Genomic DNA, 16,363 nt, shown 5'->3' on the forward strand with positions numbered 1-16,363 from the left:
ATACAGGGTGATTCAAAAAGAATACAACAACTTTAGGAATTTAAAACTCTGCAACGACAAAAGGCAGAGCTAAGCACTATCTGTCGGCGAATTAAGGGAGCTATAAAGTTTCATTTAGTTGTACATTTGTTCGCTTGAGGCGCTGTTGACTAGGCGTCAGCGTCAGTTGATGCTAAGATGGCGACCGCTCAACAGAAAGCTTTTTGTGTTATTGAGTACGGCAGAAGTGAATCGACGACAGTTGTTCAGCGTGCATTTCGAACGAAGTGTGGTGTTAAACCTCCTGATAGGTGGTGTATTAAACGTTGGTATAAACAGTTTACAGAGAATGGGTGTTTGTGCAAAGGGAAACGTTCTGGACGGCCGAGAACGAGTGATGAAAATGTAGCACGCATCCAGCAAGCATTTGTTCGCAGCCCAGGAAAATCAACTCGCAGAGCTAGAAGAGAGGTGCAAATACCACAATCAACTGTATGGCGAGTCCTACGAAAAAGGTTAGTTATGAAACTACCTGAACGTCAACTACCCGAGGCGATGGATCGGCCGCCAGGCAGCCTGTGACAGAGCACTTCATCACTGGCCTCCAAGAAGCCCTGATCTTACCCCCTGCGATTTTTTCTTATGGGGGTATGTTAAGGATATGGTGTTTCGGCCACCTCTCCCAGCCACCATTGATCATTTGAAACGAGAAATAACAGCAGCTATCCAAACTATTACCCCTGATATGCTACAGAGAGTGTGGAACGAGTTGGAGTATCGGGTTGATATTGCTCGAGTGTCTGGCGGGGGCCATATTGAACATCTCTGAACTTGTTTTTGAGTGAAAAAAACCTTTTTAAATACTCTTTGTAATGATGTATAACAGAAGGTTATATTATGTTTCTTTCATTAAATACACATTTTTAAAGTTGTGGTGTTCTTTTTGAATCACCCTGTACAATCTTCAGTGTGTTTTATCCATACTTGTAAACTATTTGCTGCATAATATACACAATGTGTAATTATACCTACTTCAGTAGAATGATGCATAGATGCATGCTCCAGCCCATGCCCCTCTGTAAGCACCGCTCGCCAGCGATGCTCCACATGCTGGTGTACCGTGCATTGGGACAGTTTGGGCGAGGGCAGAGTGGGATGCACATCACGAGTTATGCTTACCCAAACAGGCAGACACGTGAGGACGGCTGACGTTACTGAACGGACAACAGCTTACTTACTCACCATCAGTCATCATAATAAAGCTGCTGACCCGTGAGCGCAGCCACAGGTAGCAGATAGTCAATAATTAAACTCCTAATACCTGGTAGAATACAAAGCCCTGGTTCAGAGTCAGTCCGTTATATCATTCAAACTTATCTACAACAGTGTTGTATTTACATGAGCATAAAATATTTTAGTTTACGTATATATGAAAGTGAATTTATTTCTGTTTCAATATTTACAACAGACATTCCATTTAGTGCTAAAACATATTGGTCTCCAAATATTTACTGGACACTGCCTCCCAATATAGTCACTGAATCACATGTAGTAGTTCACAATTCCTGCTACAGATTGGAATCTGCCATACAGAAAGTTGTAAGTTAATTAATGAGAACATTTAGCATTAGTATCTACTCTCAGGATGATTTATGTAAAGTTAATAACATCAAACAGTGCCATATGTTTTGCGAAGTAATGGGTTGCAGTTACGTTGTGCATGAACGTATCCGTCATTTTACAGAACTTCCCTCTTTTAGGAGCTAGATAGTTAGTCACTGCTAATTTATCAAAGAAGATGACTTTCATTGCACTGAGATAGGACACCACTCAGTACAGTACTGATATTTAATGAAACTATGTACTGATTTTATCTTACTTGTTTTATACAGGGTATTAAGGGGCATAAGTATAGATGCTTTTAGTGTTGACTGACGACTGTGTGTTGAAAAACATTACATCAGTATTTACTTCACCTGCAGACTAATAATTAAAGCTATTACGGGTAGTATGTTCTTAGATTGGTCAGTACGCGTGGCGAAAGCAAATCTTTAAACTTATATGCATATGGTATCTCTTCTTTCCGAAATATCCGACACCATATCCATATAAGTATATAGTTCTGGCAATACCGGCCATGACCTTCCTCTTCTGTGCGGATGCACACATATTCCCCGAACTCTTACGGGACTTGGTAAGAATGTGTTCCACGAGTAATGAGTGTGTTGGGGTGGGACACTGCGAATGTAGTGTGTGGACATACAAGGCGAGAATGTGGGTCTCGCGGGAGGCGTGCGCGAGATAGTCCCTGCAGTCGCGCTATCCTCTGTGCCCTCGGTGGCTTAAGATGGAGCCGGCACGGTAGCTCAGCGAGTTCGGTCAGAGGATTAGCTACCCTCTGTAATAAAAAACTGAGTGAATGGAGCAACGAAGAACCTGAACGAGTGTCATCGGACTTCCACCCAGAACATATTCAACGAACAATATAAAACAAAATGCGACTAAAAAAAAAAAAAAAATGGATAGAGCGTCTGCCATGTAAGCAGGAGATCCCGGGTTCGAGTCCCGGTCGGGGCACACATTTTCACCTGTCCTTGTTGATGTATATCAATGCCCTTCAGCAGCTGACGTTATTAATATATAATCCCAAATTCAAATCTTTAAAGTTTATTTTCCCCTAGATAGCACGTCAGGTACTGTAGTGTCGATGTGTGGAGGCAGAAAGACAGTCTATACCGACAGCCCATTTCGCGATGCAGCTACAACTGTGCATCAGGTTGTAAATTAAGTGACGTGTTTACAGTAAGACTGTCAGACACAGACAAAAACCATTTACAAACTGAAGTGGTACATAATAAGGTATTTATTCGCCTAACGACCTGTGTATACCATCTTTACAAAATTCTATTTTTCCGCAACTAGTTTCCAGTATTTATTTACCACCTAGCAGGCGAAAGTCTAGCAGACTAAAGCTTAAATTAATACATATACTGTGTCCATTTTTACACAGAATGTTTAGTTAATGCTGTAGTTATAGTGTATGGTACGACATTATTCGGCACCCAAACACAACCGAGTTTTGGCACCAAGATTGTTTTGAAAAAACTCATTAACCCAGTTGTCTTATTAACATATTTAATACGTAATAAGCTATAGGGTGACTATTACTTTTTGATGTTTGTATGAAATTTCGTACCTGATGTCTTCTTTACATCGTAATTTCATTTAGGCAGTACGCATGAATATGTGTGCTGTAATAAAAACAACTTATCGAATGGAATTTGAAACTGAAATTATTTGGGACGTATGTTTTTACATGTTACACATCCCACAATATGTTGTATTTCACCTAAAGTGGGAACCTTTAAGAGATATAAAATCCCATCCGACTGAAATAGACTGCATATTATTTGGCGTGCGACTTTATTCTTAACATAATCAATACAGAGTGTGCAACTAGTCAAGCACATAACGTTTACTCAGTAGATGTCCACTTTGTACACGAAAGTAAACATTCAAATCAGTTTCAACCACTGGGAAATTGTGATACTAGTGATTAATATTTAATGAACATAAACTAGTTTCTACAGAGTGTCCGAGGAGGAATGGGCAATATACAGACAAACGAGGTGAAAATTTTAATTTGATATTTGTCCTATTCAAAATCGTTTTCGAGACAGAACACATTTAATGTACCTTTACTTTTGGACTAGTGAAGCTGACGTATGTGTCTTACTCTAACAGCAGGATTGGTCGCTGTAGTACAGTTTACTGGGTACCAAGCTTACCAGACCGTACTCCCTTACATGTTTGTTTATGTGTCTGGATGAAGTCTGAGGTGCACAAAAGAAAAACGAACTGGTCGGTCACGTCATGGCCGCTGCTGCCCTCATTAAGGAACGTGCAGAGGCACTCAGACAATCAGCTCAACGCAGTCTCCCAAGGGCGCACAAAAGCATTTAATTTGACAGTAGGATCTTCGAACATTTATTGTGAACAGTACGAAAGCTTTAATGCGACATGTGTGATAGTTCTTACAGATAAATATGTTAAAAATAAGTAAAAATGAAAAGAAAAAATTAAATGATCGTGTGGCATTGTTGGCCGGGAGGTCCCGTTCGGGTTCGGCCGCATTGTTGCATGTCTTATTTCATGTGACTCCACATTGGACGACTTGCGCGTCGATGATGATAAGGACAACACAACACCCAGTCCGCGGGAGGAGAAAATCTCCATTCCGGCCGGAAATCGAATCCGTTTCCATTGCATGGGAGGCAAGCACGTTACCACTCAACTAAGCAGGCGGACTTAAAAATAGATATTTTCAAATGATAGTTAGTAAAACTCATGTTCTAATGTTTACTAACTATTGTACATGTTTAAACATGGCAATATATTGAACAGCGTACATTAAATTTGTTCTGTCTCGGAAAACTAGTCGGTATATGACGTACGCCGATATGAATTTTTTTTTGCTTCAGTTGATCTTTCCTGTCATGTACCTGAATACTGACCATTACTTCTGGGATACTCCGTGTAGTGATGCAGTTTCCCTTAGCACGGACCCAGTGTAATCTGTGTGAGTTAATATTGTGAGATGCCCTGTTTGATGTGCACATTAATCAAGAAAAAAGTGTAGTAGATAACTATTTGTATTGCTGTATTTCACAAATCACGAATTCTTATTGATAATTACTACAAATAAAAAATGGTTCAAATGGCTCTGAGCACTATGGGACTCAACTTCTGAGGTCATTAGTCCCCTGGAACTTAGAACTAGTTAAACCTAACTAACCTAAGGACATCACACACATCCATGCCCGAGGCAGGATTCGAACCTGCGACCGTAGACTACAAATAAAACATTAATAATTATTGGAAAGGAGCTCTATCACCTGAGGTTACTGATGACTGCGAATGTATCTCTTTGAGTTCTGCTGACGTGTTGCAACTCTAAACAGTACTCTATGAAGCTCTGTTTTCCGTTGTGGATATTCCTCACAGTCGAGTCTCATTACTGTCACGTTATGTTATTGCAAAGAATAACAGCTGTTTGAAGTACACGAATTTTAAACGGCATAATTATGTCCAGATGAATCTGAACTGCCGGCCGGGGTGGCCGAGAGGTTCTAGGTGTTACAGTCTGGAACCGCGCGACCGCTACGGTCGCAGGTTCGAATCCTGCCTCGGGCATGGGTGTGTGTGATGTCCTTAGGTTAGTTAGGTTTAAGTAGTTCTAAGTTCTAGGGGACTGATGACCTCAGAAGTTAAGTCGTATAGTCCTCAGAGCCATTTGAACCATTTTTTTTTTTTAATCTGAACTCAAGCTGTCTGAGATACTTCTCACAACTGTTTCTGTTTGTATTTGGAGACCCACGTAGCAAATACAATGCTCTAAATAAACTAATGATTCACAACTCAATATACATCAAGCTTCTGGGCATGGCAGTAAAGAAACGTGTTTCACAAGAAACAGGAATACTTAGGTATTTGCTACAGATTTTATTGATCCTCCGATCACACAAGCCGTAGCTCATAGCTCAACTTCCTTTCACATGGGTGAACAGTCCTGGGGAATGTTACTAAACCCGTCTGTACCGCCCTATGCTCTGCTAAAAGTAATGGAATATTATTCACTAATCTTGCATGGCACATGGTTACCTCATTATCGACACAAGCTGACAGCCATCCGTCGTGTGAAGTGGGCAACGTGACCTACCGGAGAAGACCTACCTCCACCCATCAGTTCAGTTTAGATGGTGTTGAGCAAATTCAAGTCTTTTCTACTGAAGGAGCCTCTTCGGCTTCGAGGCATCTGTCTACTTCAATGCCATGTAAATAGCGGATGTCGCATATCGCATGTATTAGACGACGAGTTTGCTTTTGTCGTGTTTATATTGGTGGTGAGCTGTCATACATTTAACTAGTGCAGCACGTCGTTCCACACTCACACAGTGTCGTAAGCGATTTTAGCCACGGACAGCTGTTACTCGCGGAGTCCTGCGGTGTCCATGGCGCTAAATTCGCAATGGGGTCATTAATGCTAACTTTTTCAGCAAAAAAAGCCTGCTAACTGTTTACAAATTTTGGAGTATGGCCCCCTTGGCACTGACACTAATAATCGACACTCAGACAGTTCTACTACTATCACCGAGCGGGGTTGTATAGTAACTACCACAGTGGACTTGCTTTCGGGAAAACGAGAGTTCAGATCCAGAATTAGGTTTTCCGTGATTTCCCCAAATCGTTTAGAGCAAATGCCGGAATGGTTCCTTTCAAAAGGACACGGATGATTTTTGTGCCCATCCTTCCCTAATCCATTCTTCTACTACATCTCTAATGACCATGTTGCCGACGAGGTGTTAAACTTTAATCATCCTTCCTTACTTTTACTAATATTCATGATAGCTGTGAGTACTTCAGTGCCCTTAGAACCAACTTAGCTGGTGCACATCAAGTAACATACGACTTGAGCGTCGCTCTGTAGAAATGCACTTCAGTGAAATGGTTGTAATAATATCTCGACAGCGTTTTCGTTCTCAGCAGACTCTTCCTTTTCATCCACCTGTCTTACAACATCCCCAAAATTTTTCACTTTCTTTGTAAAGTCTTTCTGCGATTTGTATTTCCTTTCTTTTTTTCGATAACTTTTTTGAATGTTTCTGTAAATTGTAGATTTCTCACTTACTTGTATGTTCCTCATTATTTATCCTATTTGGGCTATAATAAGACGGCCTAGTTCGTTTACTAAATGACCTTTCATTACGAATTCGAGTCACATGTAAAAACCACGGATATCAATTAAAAATTTGCCAAGCTTTGACTGTTCATCTGACTGTTCTTCAACGAATTTAATTAACAACTGTGAAATTCATATATGGGCTTGTTTAAATTGAAACTTATATTGGAAAATTCGGAACTTAAATAATGAAAGTAATTAATTGCTTGTTAGTCTGCTTCGGTTCTGAATTGTAATAACAGTTAGGAAAATGCAGTGCGTTTATTCGTGGAACTCTGAACTATAATATGAAATAAATCAGATCTATGAATTTTATACACTGGATATCTTAAACTGTAACATGGAAAATCATCTAAGAAATTATACGTGCCTTCCACTGTATCAATAGCTTGATGAATATAAGCTATGCCCTGAAACTGCGACGACTTGCATGTTGGATCTGTGAGAATTTCTCTGTGCGCCTGCCTAGCGCCTCTTGGACTCTTACTGTGGCGAACTTACTTCATTAGATCAAAGAAAATACATACTATGCAATTTAACATGTGAGGCAGGAAATTTTTGTGACATTGAGAGCGCTTTTTTTTGGGGGGGGGGGGAGGGGGAGTACTTGGTGTGTCAAACAATACCAATAACTGATTAAATATACACTTCGCAACAGATTTAAATCATCACTTTATCGAAGCCCCGTGACCAAATTTCACCACAATTCTGCCCAAACCACCATGGAGGTGTCATCCGGTGGGAATGACGTCACACCCTGTCTTACCCATATTTCACCTCTTCCTGGGACGCCTCTGTGACGGAAGTGTGAAAGGCGATACCCAGCGTTGAAATCACGCGGTTCGCCGGTCGGAGTGGCCGAGCGGTTCTAGGCGCTACAGTCTGGAACCACGCTACCGCTGCGGTCGCAGGTTCCAATCCTGCCTCGGGTATGGATGTGTGTGATGTCCATAGGTTGGTTAGGTTTAAATAGTTCTAAGTTCTAGGGGACTGATGACGTCAGAAGGTAAGTCCCATAGTGCTCAGAGCCATTTGAACCACTCGAAATCACGCGGTTTTCTTGTGGTGGCCGAGAAAAATATTTCAGACACACCGCCGCTGAGAATCGACACGAAAGGGCCTGAAAGGGTTGCATAAAGGGTGTCAATAAAACCACTCCTTTTCGTGGTGCGTTGGCTCCTGCACATTTCACAGTTGAAAACGACAGTTCTCAGTGCGATGAGCTACTGGCGGATGCATTTAACTACCTTTGACGCTATTAACAACCCTGGACATTTAAACCCCTCTCTGAGGATACTGTGGGGCTGCATCCCTGTTGCACGTGATAGGACCCTTTCTAGTGTAACACGACCACAGTTTTTGCTCTCGTGTAAAGTTCAAACCGCTACGGACCTCCCAGAATCATTTGACGAAACTTGAAAGTGATCTGAAGTACCAAAAGATGATTGTTCTTTTTCAGCCTTCCTTTTTCGGGCCCTCCTGCGGCGTGGGGGTTGCGATGTTGACACATGCATCAATATAACGGAAAATGGTGCCTCCAAACCACCCAGTTCCGCAATACCCTCGGTGACAAACGGCCACATTTAGTGAGAATTTTAAAAAAGTACTTTAAAGGGAAAACCTGTGAAGTAATTCTAGGCAGGCGGATGCCTGGCATTGGAGGGCTGTCAAGTGGTCTGCCGAAGGCGTCTAGGACTACTTCGCAGGTTTTCCCTTTAAAGAAACATTTTTAATATTCTCGGGAGCGGGAGAGGAGAGGGCTTAGTGGCATAGTTTGCCTTTGTATTCACGCATGTGTCATTACCGCACGGCTCCATGATCTTGCTGCAGAAGGGCATGAAACAGGAGGACTGGAAATGTATGAGCACCTTCTGCTACTGAAGAACTTGTTCAAGTTTCGTCGATGGTTCTGAACGGTCTCTTCCAAATTTTAGACGAGAACAAAAATGGTAGTTGCGCTACACTCCAAAGGGTTCCCATCATGTGCAATGTGGATGCAGCTCTACATTGTCCCTAGAGAGGGGTTTAAACGTCCATCAAAAGTTGTTAAGGACGACATCCAGCTGCTGATCGCACTGAGAACTGTCGTTTTCGACTGCGAAATGTGCGGGAATCAGCGGACCAAGGAAAGGGGTGGCTTCATTGGTGCCCACTGGGCGACGCTCCAAGGCCTTTGCGCGTCGATTCTGATTGTCAGTGTGTCTGAAAGCTTTTTCTTGGGCAGTCATTGGAAAACCGTGAGATTCCAACACTGAGGTCGCCGTCGAGACTTCCATCGCAGAGTCGTCCAAATAAGGCGTGAAATATGGGCAAGACGGGGAGTGACGACACTCGCATCGTGTTACGCCTACACAGTGGCGTTGGCCAGAACTGTGGTGCAATTTGGTGGCAATGTGACATAATCAACCCACCATACATGTCAAATGAACTTATGAAGTGTGGCCATAATCCGCTTGTGTCGGCACCTTGCTGTTTGAAGCGCCGCCGAGCCCGCTGGTGACGTCACCTGTCGCCCCACTTTTGCCTCATTATAGAGAAAGTTTGTAGTCAGTTTGAGCCAAATTTAAAACTTTGCCACAGGAAACAGTTACGGTGTTTCGAAAAAGCGATCCCTTAATTCTGTTGTGCAGTGTATGTGTTGAAGTTAAAAATAATCAGAGATGATGTTAGCATATGTAGCCAATAACTGAAGTTCACGAATTTGTGGCTATTTGTTACTGCGTTACAATATGTCCGAAGTAATACATCAACTAGAAGTATTATAAAAACCTAGAAAACAAAGGAAGAGGAAATATAACGCATTATGGAAAAAGAACACGAGCAACAAGAAAGTCCCCATGGGTCTACACATGCGTTGATCTACCGTCGACCATTAAACAAGTTAAGATAGAAGTGCAGCTAGCTACTGCCCTGCCTCACTACCACGCTACCAGGATTCGATAAGCCTCTCAAAATCTGGTCTACCCTAAATAAAATTCGAACAAACTGCGGTAGATGTACCGATTCGTTACATGGACTGGGAAAAACCTACGGAGCTGTTACGTAAACCATTAAACATATAGTTGAAAGCTGCCCATTGACAACCTTCGCTGGTGACCACTTTGAATTACTACAGGCTGGCGAAAAGATGGTTGAATGTATCAGCAACCAGTCGAGTCTCTGGCGTAGCCGGGATATGTATTTATTCCAGTTCTGTTAATCCATCTCCTCCTTCCCCATCTCATTATCCATCTCCTTATTCGCTTCTGTCCATCCCCTTCTCCCCCTTCTCTCTGTTCATCTGCTACTCCCCCACTATCCATCTGCCCCTCTACCTCCATCTCACCCCATCTAAGTCCACATGCTTCTCCGTCTCTGTCCATCACTTCCTCACCCCACTCTCTGTCCCTCTCCTACTCTCTTCCCTCTCTGTCCATCTCCTGCTCCTCCCTCTCTCTGGCCAACTCTTTCGTTCCTCTGGCCACCTCAACCTCCCCTTCTCTCTTTCCATCCCCTATTTCCTTTCTCTGTTCATCTGGTTCTCCGCCTTTCTCTGTACATCATACTCTCTCCCTCCCTCTGTCCACTTCTTCCTCTCCCAGATTTGTGTCCATTTCCCTCCTTCCCACCATCTGTCTGTCAGTCTTCAGTATTTCCTCCCATCTTCTATTTTGACGTTAAGCACCCCCCCCCCCCCCCAAATAAAAAAACGAATTAACGGGTTCTTACTCTCACATTATTTTTTTCCACATGGTAAGTAAAATGTATACCAAATTTGGTTCCGCAGGTTTAGAAGGAGCTTTATACCCAAAACTTTGCCTGCATGTGCACATGTCACATATATTTAACATATTTGAGCATATTTTTCACTTACATCTCAAGCGAATTTCGCCCCACATTTTCGTATATTTTTTTTTTTTTTTATGGAGGTACATATAGTGGTATAAGGAAATGATGTCTGCAAAATGCGTTGCGATTGGAGTTACTAGTAAAGAAATAATGAATTAAAAGGTCCTGCCCCATGGGACAGGTGTACATTATGAGCAGCGCAAAGGTAGTAAGCGATGAACTATTTTCCTTTAATTATTTTGTGGGGGATGTGAGCGAGAAAAAGTCTACTAAATTTTTGAAATTATGTGGGAAGCTTGTTTTAAGTCACTAAGTGTTCTCATTCTCAAACACTCGATGAATTTAGTCTACTTGTGCCTGGTGAGCTATGCTTCTTTTTCACCGCTGCCCACACCCCTTTGAGAGGTAGGTGGTTCTTACTTTTACAGTGTTTCTCTCCTGGCAGTAAGTAATACGTGTATCAAGTTTGGTTGAAATCGATCCAGTGGTTCAGGAGGTGATTGGGAACACACACACACACACACACACACACACACACACACACACACACATATATATATATATATATATATATATATATATATATATATATATTAATGAGTATGGATATGTACATTCACCTGTCACTGTGTTTCTGTATATTTTGTGGATTTTTATATTTTACGTGTTTTTTATATCTTTTCTTTTATTTATTTTTATATGTCCTATATGTTTTGAACACGTATTTAATATTTTTATTTTAGGGTAGTGATATTTAACTCAGGTGATGTACTATGCCACACGTGAAGGGTGTCAAATTCCAAAGCCGATATTGGTGAAATTAGCAGTGTTCAAGATTATCCGTTTCAGAATTCGCTGCTGTTGGGCCCACGATGGAACAGCATTTGCTTCGAGAAGCCGAAGAGTGTACTGCTTGGGATTGAAGCACAAACAGTAAAGCAATCTCGACCAAAGTCTTTGTCAGAATGCTGTTGCTCCGTGGCCCCAACAGCAGGGTATTATGTAGGAAAGAATCTGCAGATCACTTGAGTGGAAACTCCTTTTGCAGTCTTTTTGCATGTGGTAGTCGCCCATCAAAGTACCGGGTGATCAAAAAGTCAGTATAAATTTGAAAACTGAATAAATCATGGAATAATGTAGATAGCGAGGTGCAAATTGACACACATGCTTGGAATGACATGGGGTTTTATTAGAACCAAAAAAATACAAAAGTTCAAAAAATGACCGACAGATGGCGCTTCATCTGATCAGAATAGCGATAATTAGCATAACAAAGTAGGACAAAGCAAAGATGATATTCTCTACAGGAAATGTCAATATGTCCACCATCATTCCTCAACAATAGCTGTAGTCGAGGAATAATGTTGTGAACAGCACTGTAAAGCATGTCCGGAGTTATGGTGAGGCATTGGCGTCGGATGTTGTCTTTCAGCATCCCTAGAGATGTCAGTCGATCACGATACACTTGCGACTTCAGGTAACCCCACAGCCAATAATCGCACGGACTGAGGTCTGGGGACCTGGGAGGCCAAGCATGACGAAAGTGCTGGCTGAGCACACGATCGTCACCAAACGACGCGCGCAAGAGATCTTTCACGCCTCTAGCAATATGGGGTGGTTCTAATAAAACCCCATGTCATTCCAAGCATGTGTGTCAATTTTTACCGCTCTATCTACATTATTCCGTGGTTTTTAAAGTTTTTAAATTTATGCTGATTTTTTGATCACCCGGTATTCACTGCTAGTTGGGTTTTGTGGCCCCCGAGCATAACGTGACAAGTAAGTGCGATACTACTGGAGCAGCTGGCTGCGATTTTGACACCCTTCCCGTAAGTAAAATAAGTAAATATATGTATAATACGATGCGGATGCAGTGGCTGTCTTAGCTGTGCTGCGTGGTGTGCAGTGCGCGGCGGTGAGCAGGTGCGCCTGTTGCAGAAGCCGTTGGTGGGACACCCGGGCGGTCCGGCGGCCGCAGCGCCCGGCCTCGCGGGCCTGGACAAGGTGCGCCAGTGCGAGATCCACATGCAGCCCAAGCGCGAAAACTGCTGCCGCACCTGGCTCTCCAAGTTCCCCACGCGCTCCAAGCGCATCGACGTCATCTCGCGCATCACCTTCCCGCTCGTCTTCGCGCTCTTCAACCTCGTCTACTGGTCCACATACCTGTTCCGCGAGGACGACCGCGAGTGAGCCGCCAGCCGCCATCGCAGCAGCAGCCAGCTACGTGGGCCGTCATCGCCAACACACACACACACACACACACACACACACACACACACACGACACACAAGCTCACAAGCACACACAGACACCAGCAAACTGCACACCGACACACATTTGGACTAAGCAGGGTCATCCGCGGCGGACAGCCTCCGCCTTACAACCTTCCTTACAGCACGATTACCTCCCTTCCCACGCCCCCGTACAGAACACGAATACGATCCCTTCTCCCGCCAATACTTCACACGTAAAAAAATTGTCGCCGTTAAGCTGATCTACTATTATCATGAAATGTACTTTTGTGTCACCTGTACCGCAGAAAAAAAAATTGTAAATGTGTAGATTTTTACAGTTTCGTAATTAAACAATCAGCTCCTTGCACGAACACTTTCTAGACTGCACACTATAGCTGTCAGAACACAGTCACCGACACATTGGGAAAGGACTGAACTCCTTGTATGTCTTCTCCCGCATTGACGCTCATTTTCTCTGTAGGGATCTTGTCGTTTTCCCGATCCTCGTACGTAGCCTGCCTGTGTTACAATGATGCATTACTCTCCCCGAGCCAGAGTGGCGTACTAGCATTCCTGTGTCAGACTGGCGTATCAGTGCAACATGTTTACACCTCTAGAGACTACCATTACTCAATACTCAGTTTAATGGTAATTGTTGGCTGTACGATAATACAGACAAAATGACTTTTTGCCCACCTTCAGAGACAACTTTTCAATGGGTGGAAACACATGTGTATGTTGTTACTTTTGTATTCTTCGAAAGACGGATGCCGTCGGTGTACGTACTGACTACTTCTGCGAGTGAGATTGACAATCGTCTTCCCTTACAGGGCTACGGTAGGTATATCTAGGTGTAGAATAGTTTCCTGCCGTACGTTACAGACTCTCAGCCGAATTCAAAGGAAGATCTGTGCCATTTTCCCACATTCAGTGCGCTAATTGAGAACGACGCTGCTAGCCTTCCTCAGTATGGATCTGACTCAGCATCTGAAGAAGCCTGGAAGTGAGAGACAATATGCCCCTATCTCTGACGACGAATTGTCAATGTCTTCGGTGGCCAGAGGCATGTTAAGACATTCCTAGTGACACACTTCACTAAGTGTTTGGCAGTGCGACATATAATGGCTCGCAAAGCAATCACATTCAGTGCTGATCTGTCCTATGGCATGGCCACGTGCAGTACTTGTATACTTTTGCGAGAATCAGTTTATATTCGAGGCAAATAACGTTAGATGCATCCAGGGTGGCAGAGTGACAAAATAAAAATTTTACAGAAGCTCGTTCCACTTAAGGCGGTACTTTTTTTTGGTATTCTGAATAGCGTTACTTGGCGCTATGAACTGTCGATTGTTTTTGCATAAAGTGTCACTTCTTCTTGTTACGAAAACCTGTGGCCAAAATGTGAATCCTTCTGCCCTCCTGTAAGCATCCGACAGGTGAGACACCTTACGGTTTGTTTTACTTTCAGACTATTTTGTTTTATAGCGACGTGTCTCTGTCTGATGGACGCTAAACGCATATTAGATCCAGGTTCTTGGATTTTAACTAGGAAGCCGAAGAAAATGATTTCATACTTGTGAGTTTATTTCACGCTTCCACACAACAAAGTAATGACAAATTGACGCTATTAAATCTAAGGTTCACGATGTAAACGTCTTCCAAACAGTATTAATTATTTGCCTGGTTGTAAAAGTGTTGCTGATCAGTTTCTAATTCACTGTGTGATATGTGGTGCTTTAATTAGTAAATAAATTACTGCCGTAAAAGTGACGGTTTTGTTTTGGTCATTGAAATTTCATAATTTGCCGGAAACTACAGTTTAAATTAGCTCTGTCTCTACTTTAATCTGCAGACGTCACTCGTTACTCGAATGGCACAAGCTGACTTGGACAACAGTTTTACCAGAATGAGAGCCCTAAATAGAGAGGCAGAAGGGTTCATTTCATACACGGTCGGAAAGTGACACGTGATGTTTGGTCGTGGGTTGCAAGCAACCAGGTTGAATTGGAAGTTTCCTTCTGGGCATTACATTCTCGTTCGTTTCTATACTACCTATACTGCTTTATCCGTAGCGAGAAGCATTAATTGAAATATGGAAATGTATTACCCGCTGCAAAACATACTCGTAATAACCGTAGGTGCAAAGCGCGTGTGCGCCGGGCGGGACGTAGAGCTAGACATAGACTTCAGTCCGCAGGCGACAGCCACACGAGTTCGCGCCGGGCAGGGCTGTGGCCGTGTGGGGCGCCGGGATCGGGCGCACACACAAAGCTTTGCTGGTAGCCGTAGCTCACAGCAGCCGAGACGGTCGCAACCCGTCTGAGCGGTAATACCTTGTTATTGTTTGACGGTTACTATTATTTGTATATTCTAGAAATGTGTGTAATGTTTAGCACTTAGCACGAATAAATATATGAAATATATTATATACGTATATAAAAACTGTGAAAGCGCAATTATTTTTGAAAAATGAGAGTGAGTTTGTGAAGAAGAGGAAGGCGCAAGCTTTGATAGTGTTTTCGCGTTAGGAGACGTAGCGTAGAATAGAAGAGTACCGACATCTTGTAATCTAATGTTGTGCTATTTTGTTAACTTCATTATGAAACGTCAAAAAACTTTAAAAGAGTCTGAGTGAACAGAGAATATCGCAGTAAGTCATTAAATGATGAATTAAAGTTGTAAGGTTGTTTATTGAATGTTGTCATGACTGTTGTAATAATAAATGCACATTTTGAAAAATACTTTTTTCTTATTGTTATTTACCCTATTTACCTAAATCAAGTAACTTCTATTGTTTTCCGCATAAAAGTTTCATTTGTGAGCGAAATTTCACTGCTTTTGTTTTTCTTCACCTAATCTATGGTTAACATGATTCAAAAGTTACTGAAGAGTCAAACATTAGTGACAAACTCAATAATCTCATGAAATCGCGGAAATCGTTTTCTGGTAGCTACTTCTGCTTATAATCAGACAGTCAACGTAGAGAAAAGCAAAGTAGTTACTTATAGACAGTTTACTCACACTCACATTCATACGTAGTAACTGTGTAAATGGCAGTTTTTGTAGTGGCACGATGAGGTACTAAAGTCCAAATATATGCGTAAATGGAACAAGCAGTCCTTTCTAAGATAACATGCAGCTTAAAATCAGGCAAATAATCGTCATCGTGTACGAACCGCCGTTTTTCTTCAAATTAGTTCCCTGCAGCATTCGCCAGGATCTGGAATTGGAACAACAGGTCTCGCAAATGGGAAAATTCGGGAGGAGTTTTCCAATTCTAGCATTTTACTTGCAGCCTAGAGAACACTCCCGGAACCCATAGCTGGGACCGGAGGATTTAATCTTTTTTTTTTAAATTTCTGCTGGGAAATTCCGTTCAAAGTTGTGCTATCCAGGACTGTGGTTGTTCACTTGTGTCAAGAAGTTAAATCGATAGATTGTCCGGCTGATACTGACGTATGTCTGTGAAATATTCATCTCGTGAGCTTAAAAAAGAATATATTTCATTCACTTTAAAGGGTAGACCAGCCTGTTGTAGAGCTTCGCTCCCGTTCACAAAATCTCATCTAGCTGAGGCTGAAGC

The 16,363-nt window shown here is 42.4% G+C and overlaps 1 protein-coding gene across 5 annotated transcripts in view; it reads left to right on the forward strand.

Moving 5' to 3' along the window:
• LOC124713610 (glutamate-gated chloride channel) overlaps positions 1-15,521 on the forward strand; it is a 711,599-nt gene extending 696,078 nt beyond the window's left edge. For 4 of the 5 annotated variants that reach the window (XM_047242962.1, XM_047242961.1, XM_047242960.1 and 1 more), the window contains one exon: positions 12,485-15,521. In XM_047242962.1, the coding sequence (XP_047098918.1) occupies positions 12,485-12,736 (252 nt within the window). In that variant the 3' untranslated portion in view covers positions 12,737-15,521. The remainder of the gene's footprint in view (positions 1-12,484) is intronic. The other variant, XM_047242963.1, reaches the window with a different exon arrangement.
• The last annotated feature ends 842 nt before the right edge of the window (positions 15,522-16,363 follow it).

Source organism: Schistocerca piceifrons, chromosome 1, assembly GCF_021461385.2.
Source record: "Schistocerca piceifrons isolate TAMUIC-IGC-003096 chromosome 1, iqSchPice1.1, whole genome shotgun sequence".
NCBI lineage: Eukaryota > Metazoa > Arthropoda > Insecta > Orthoptera > Acrididae > Schistocerca > Schistocerca piceifrons.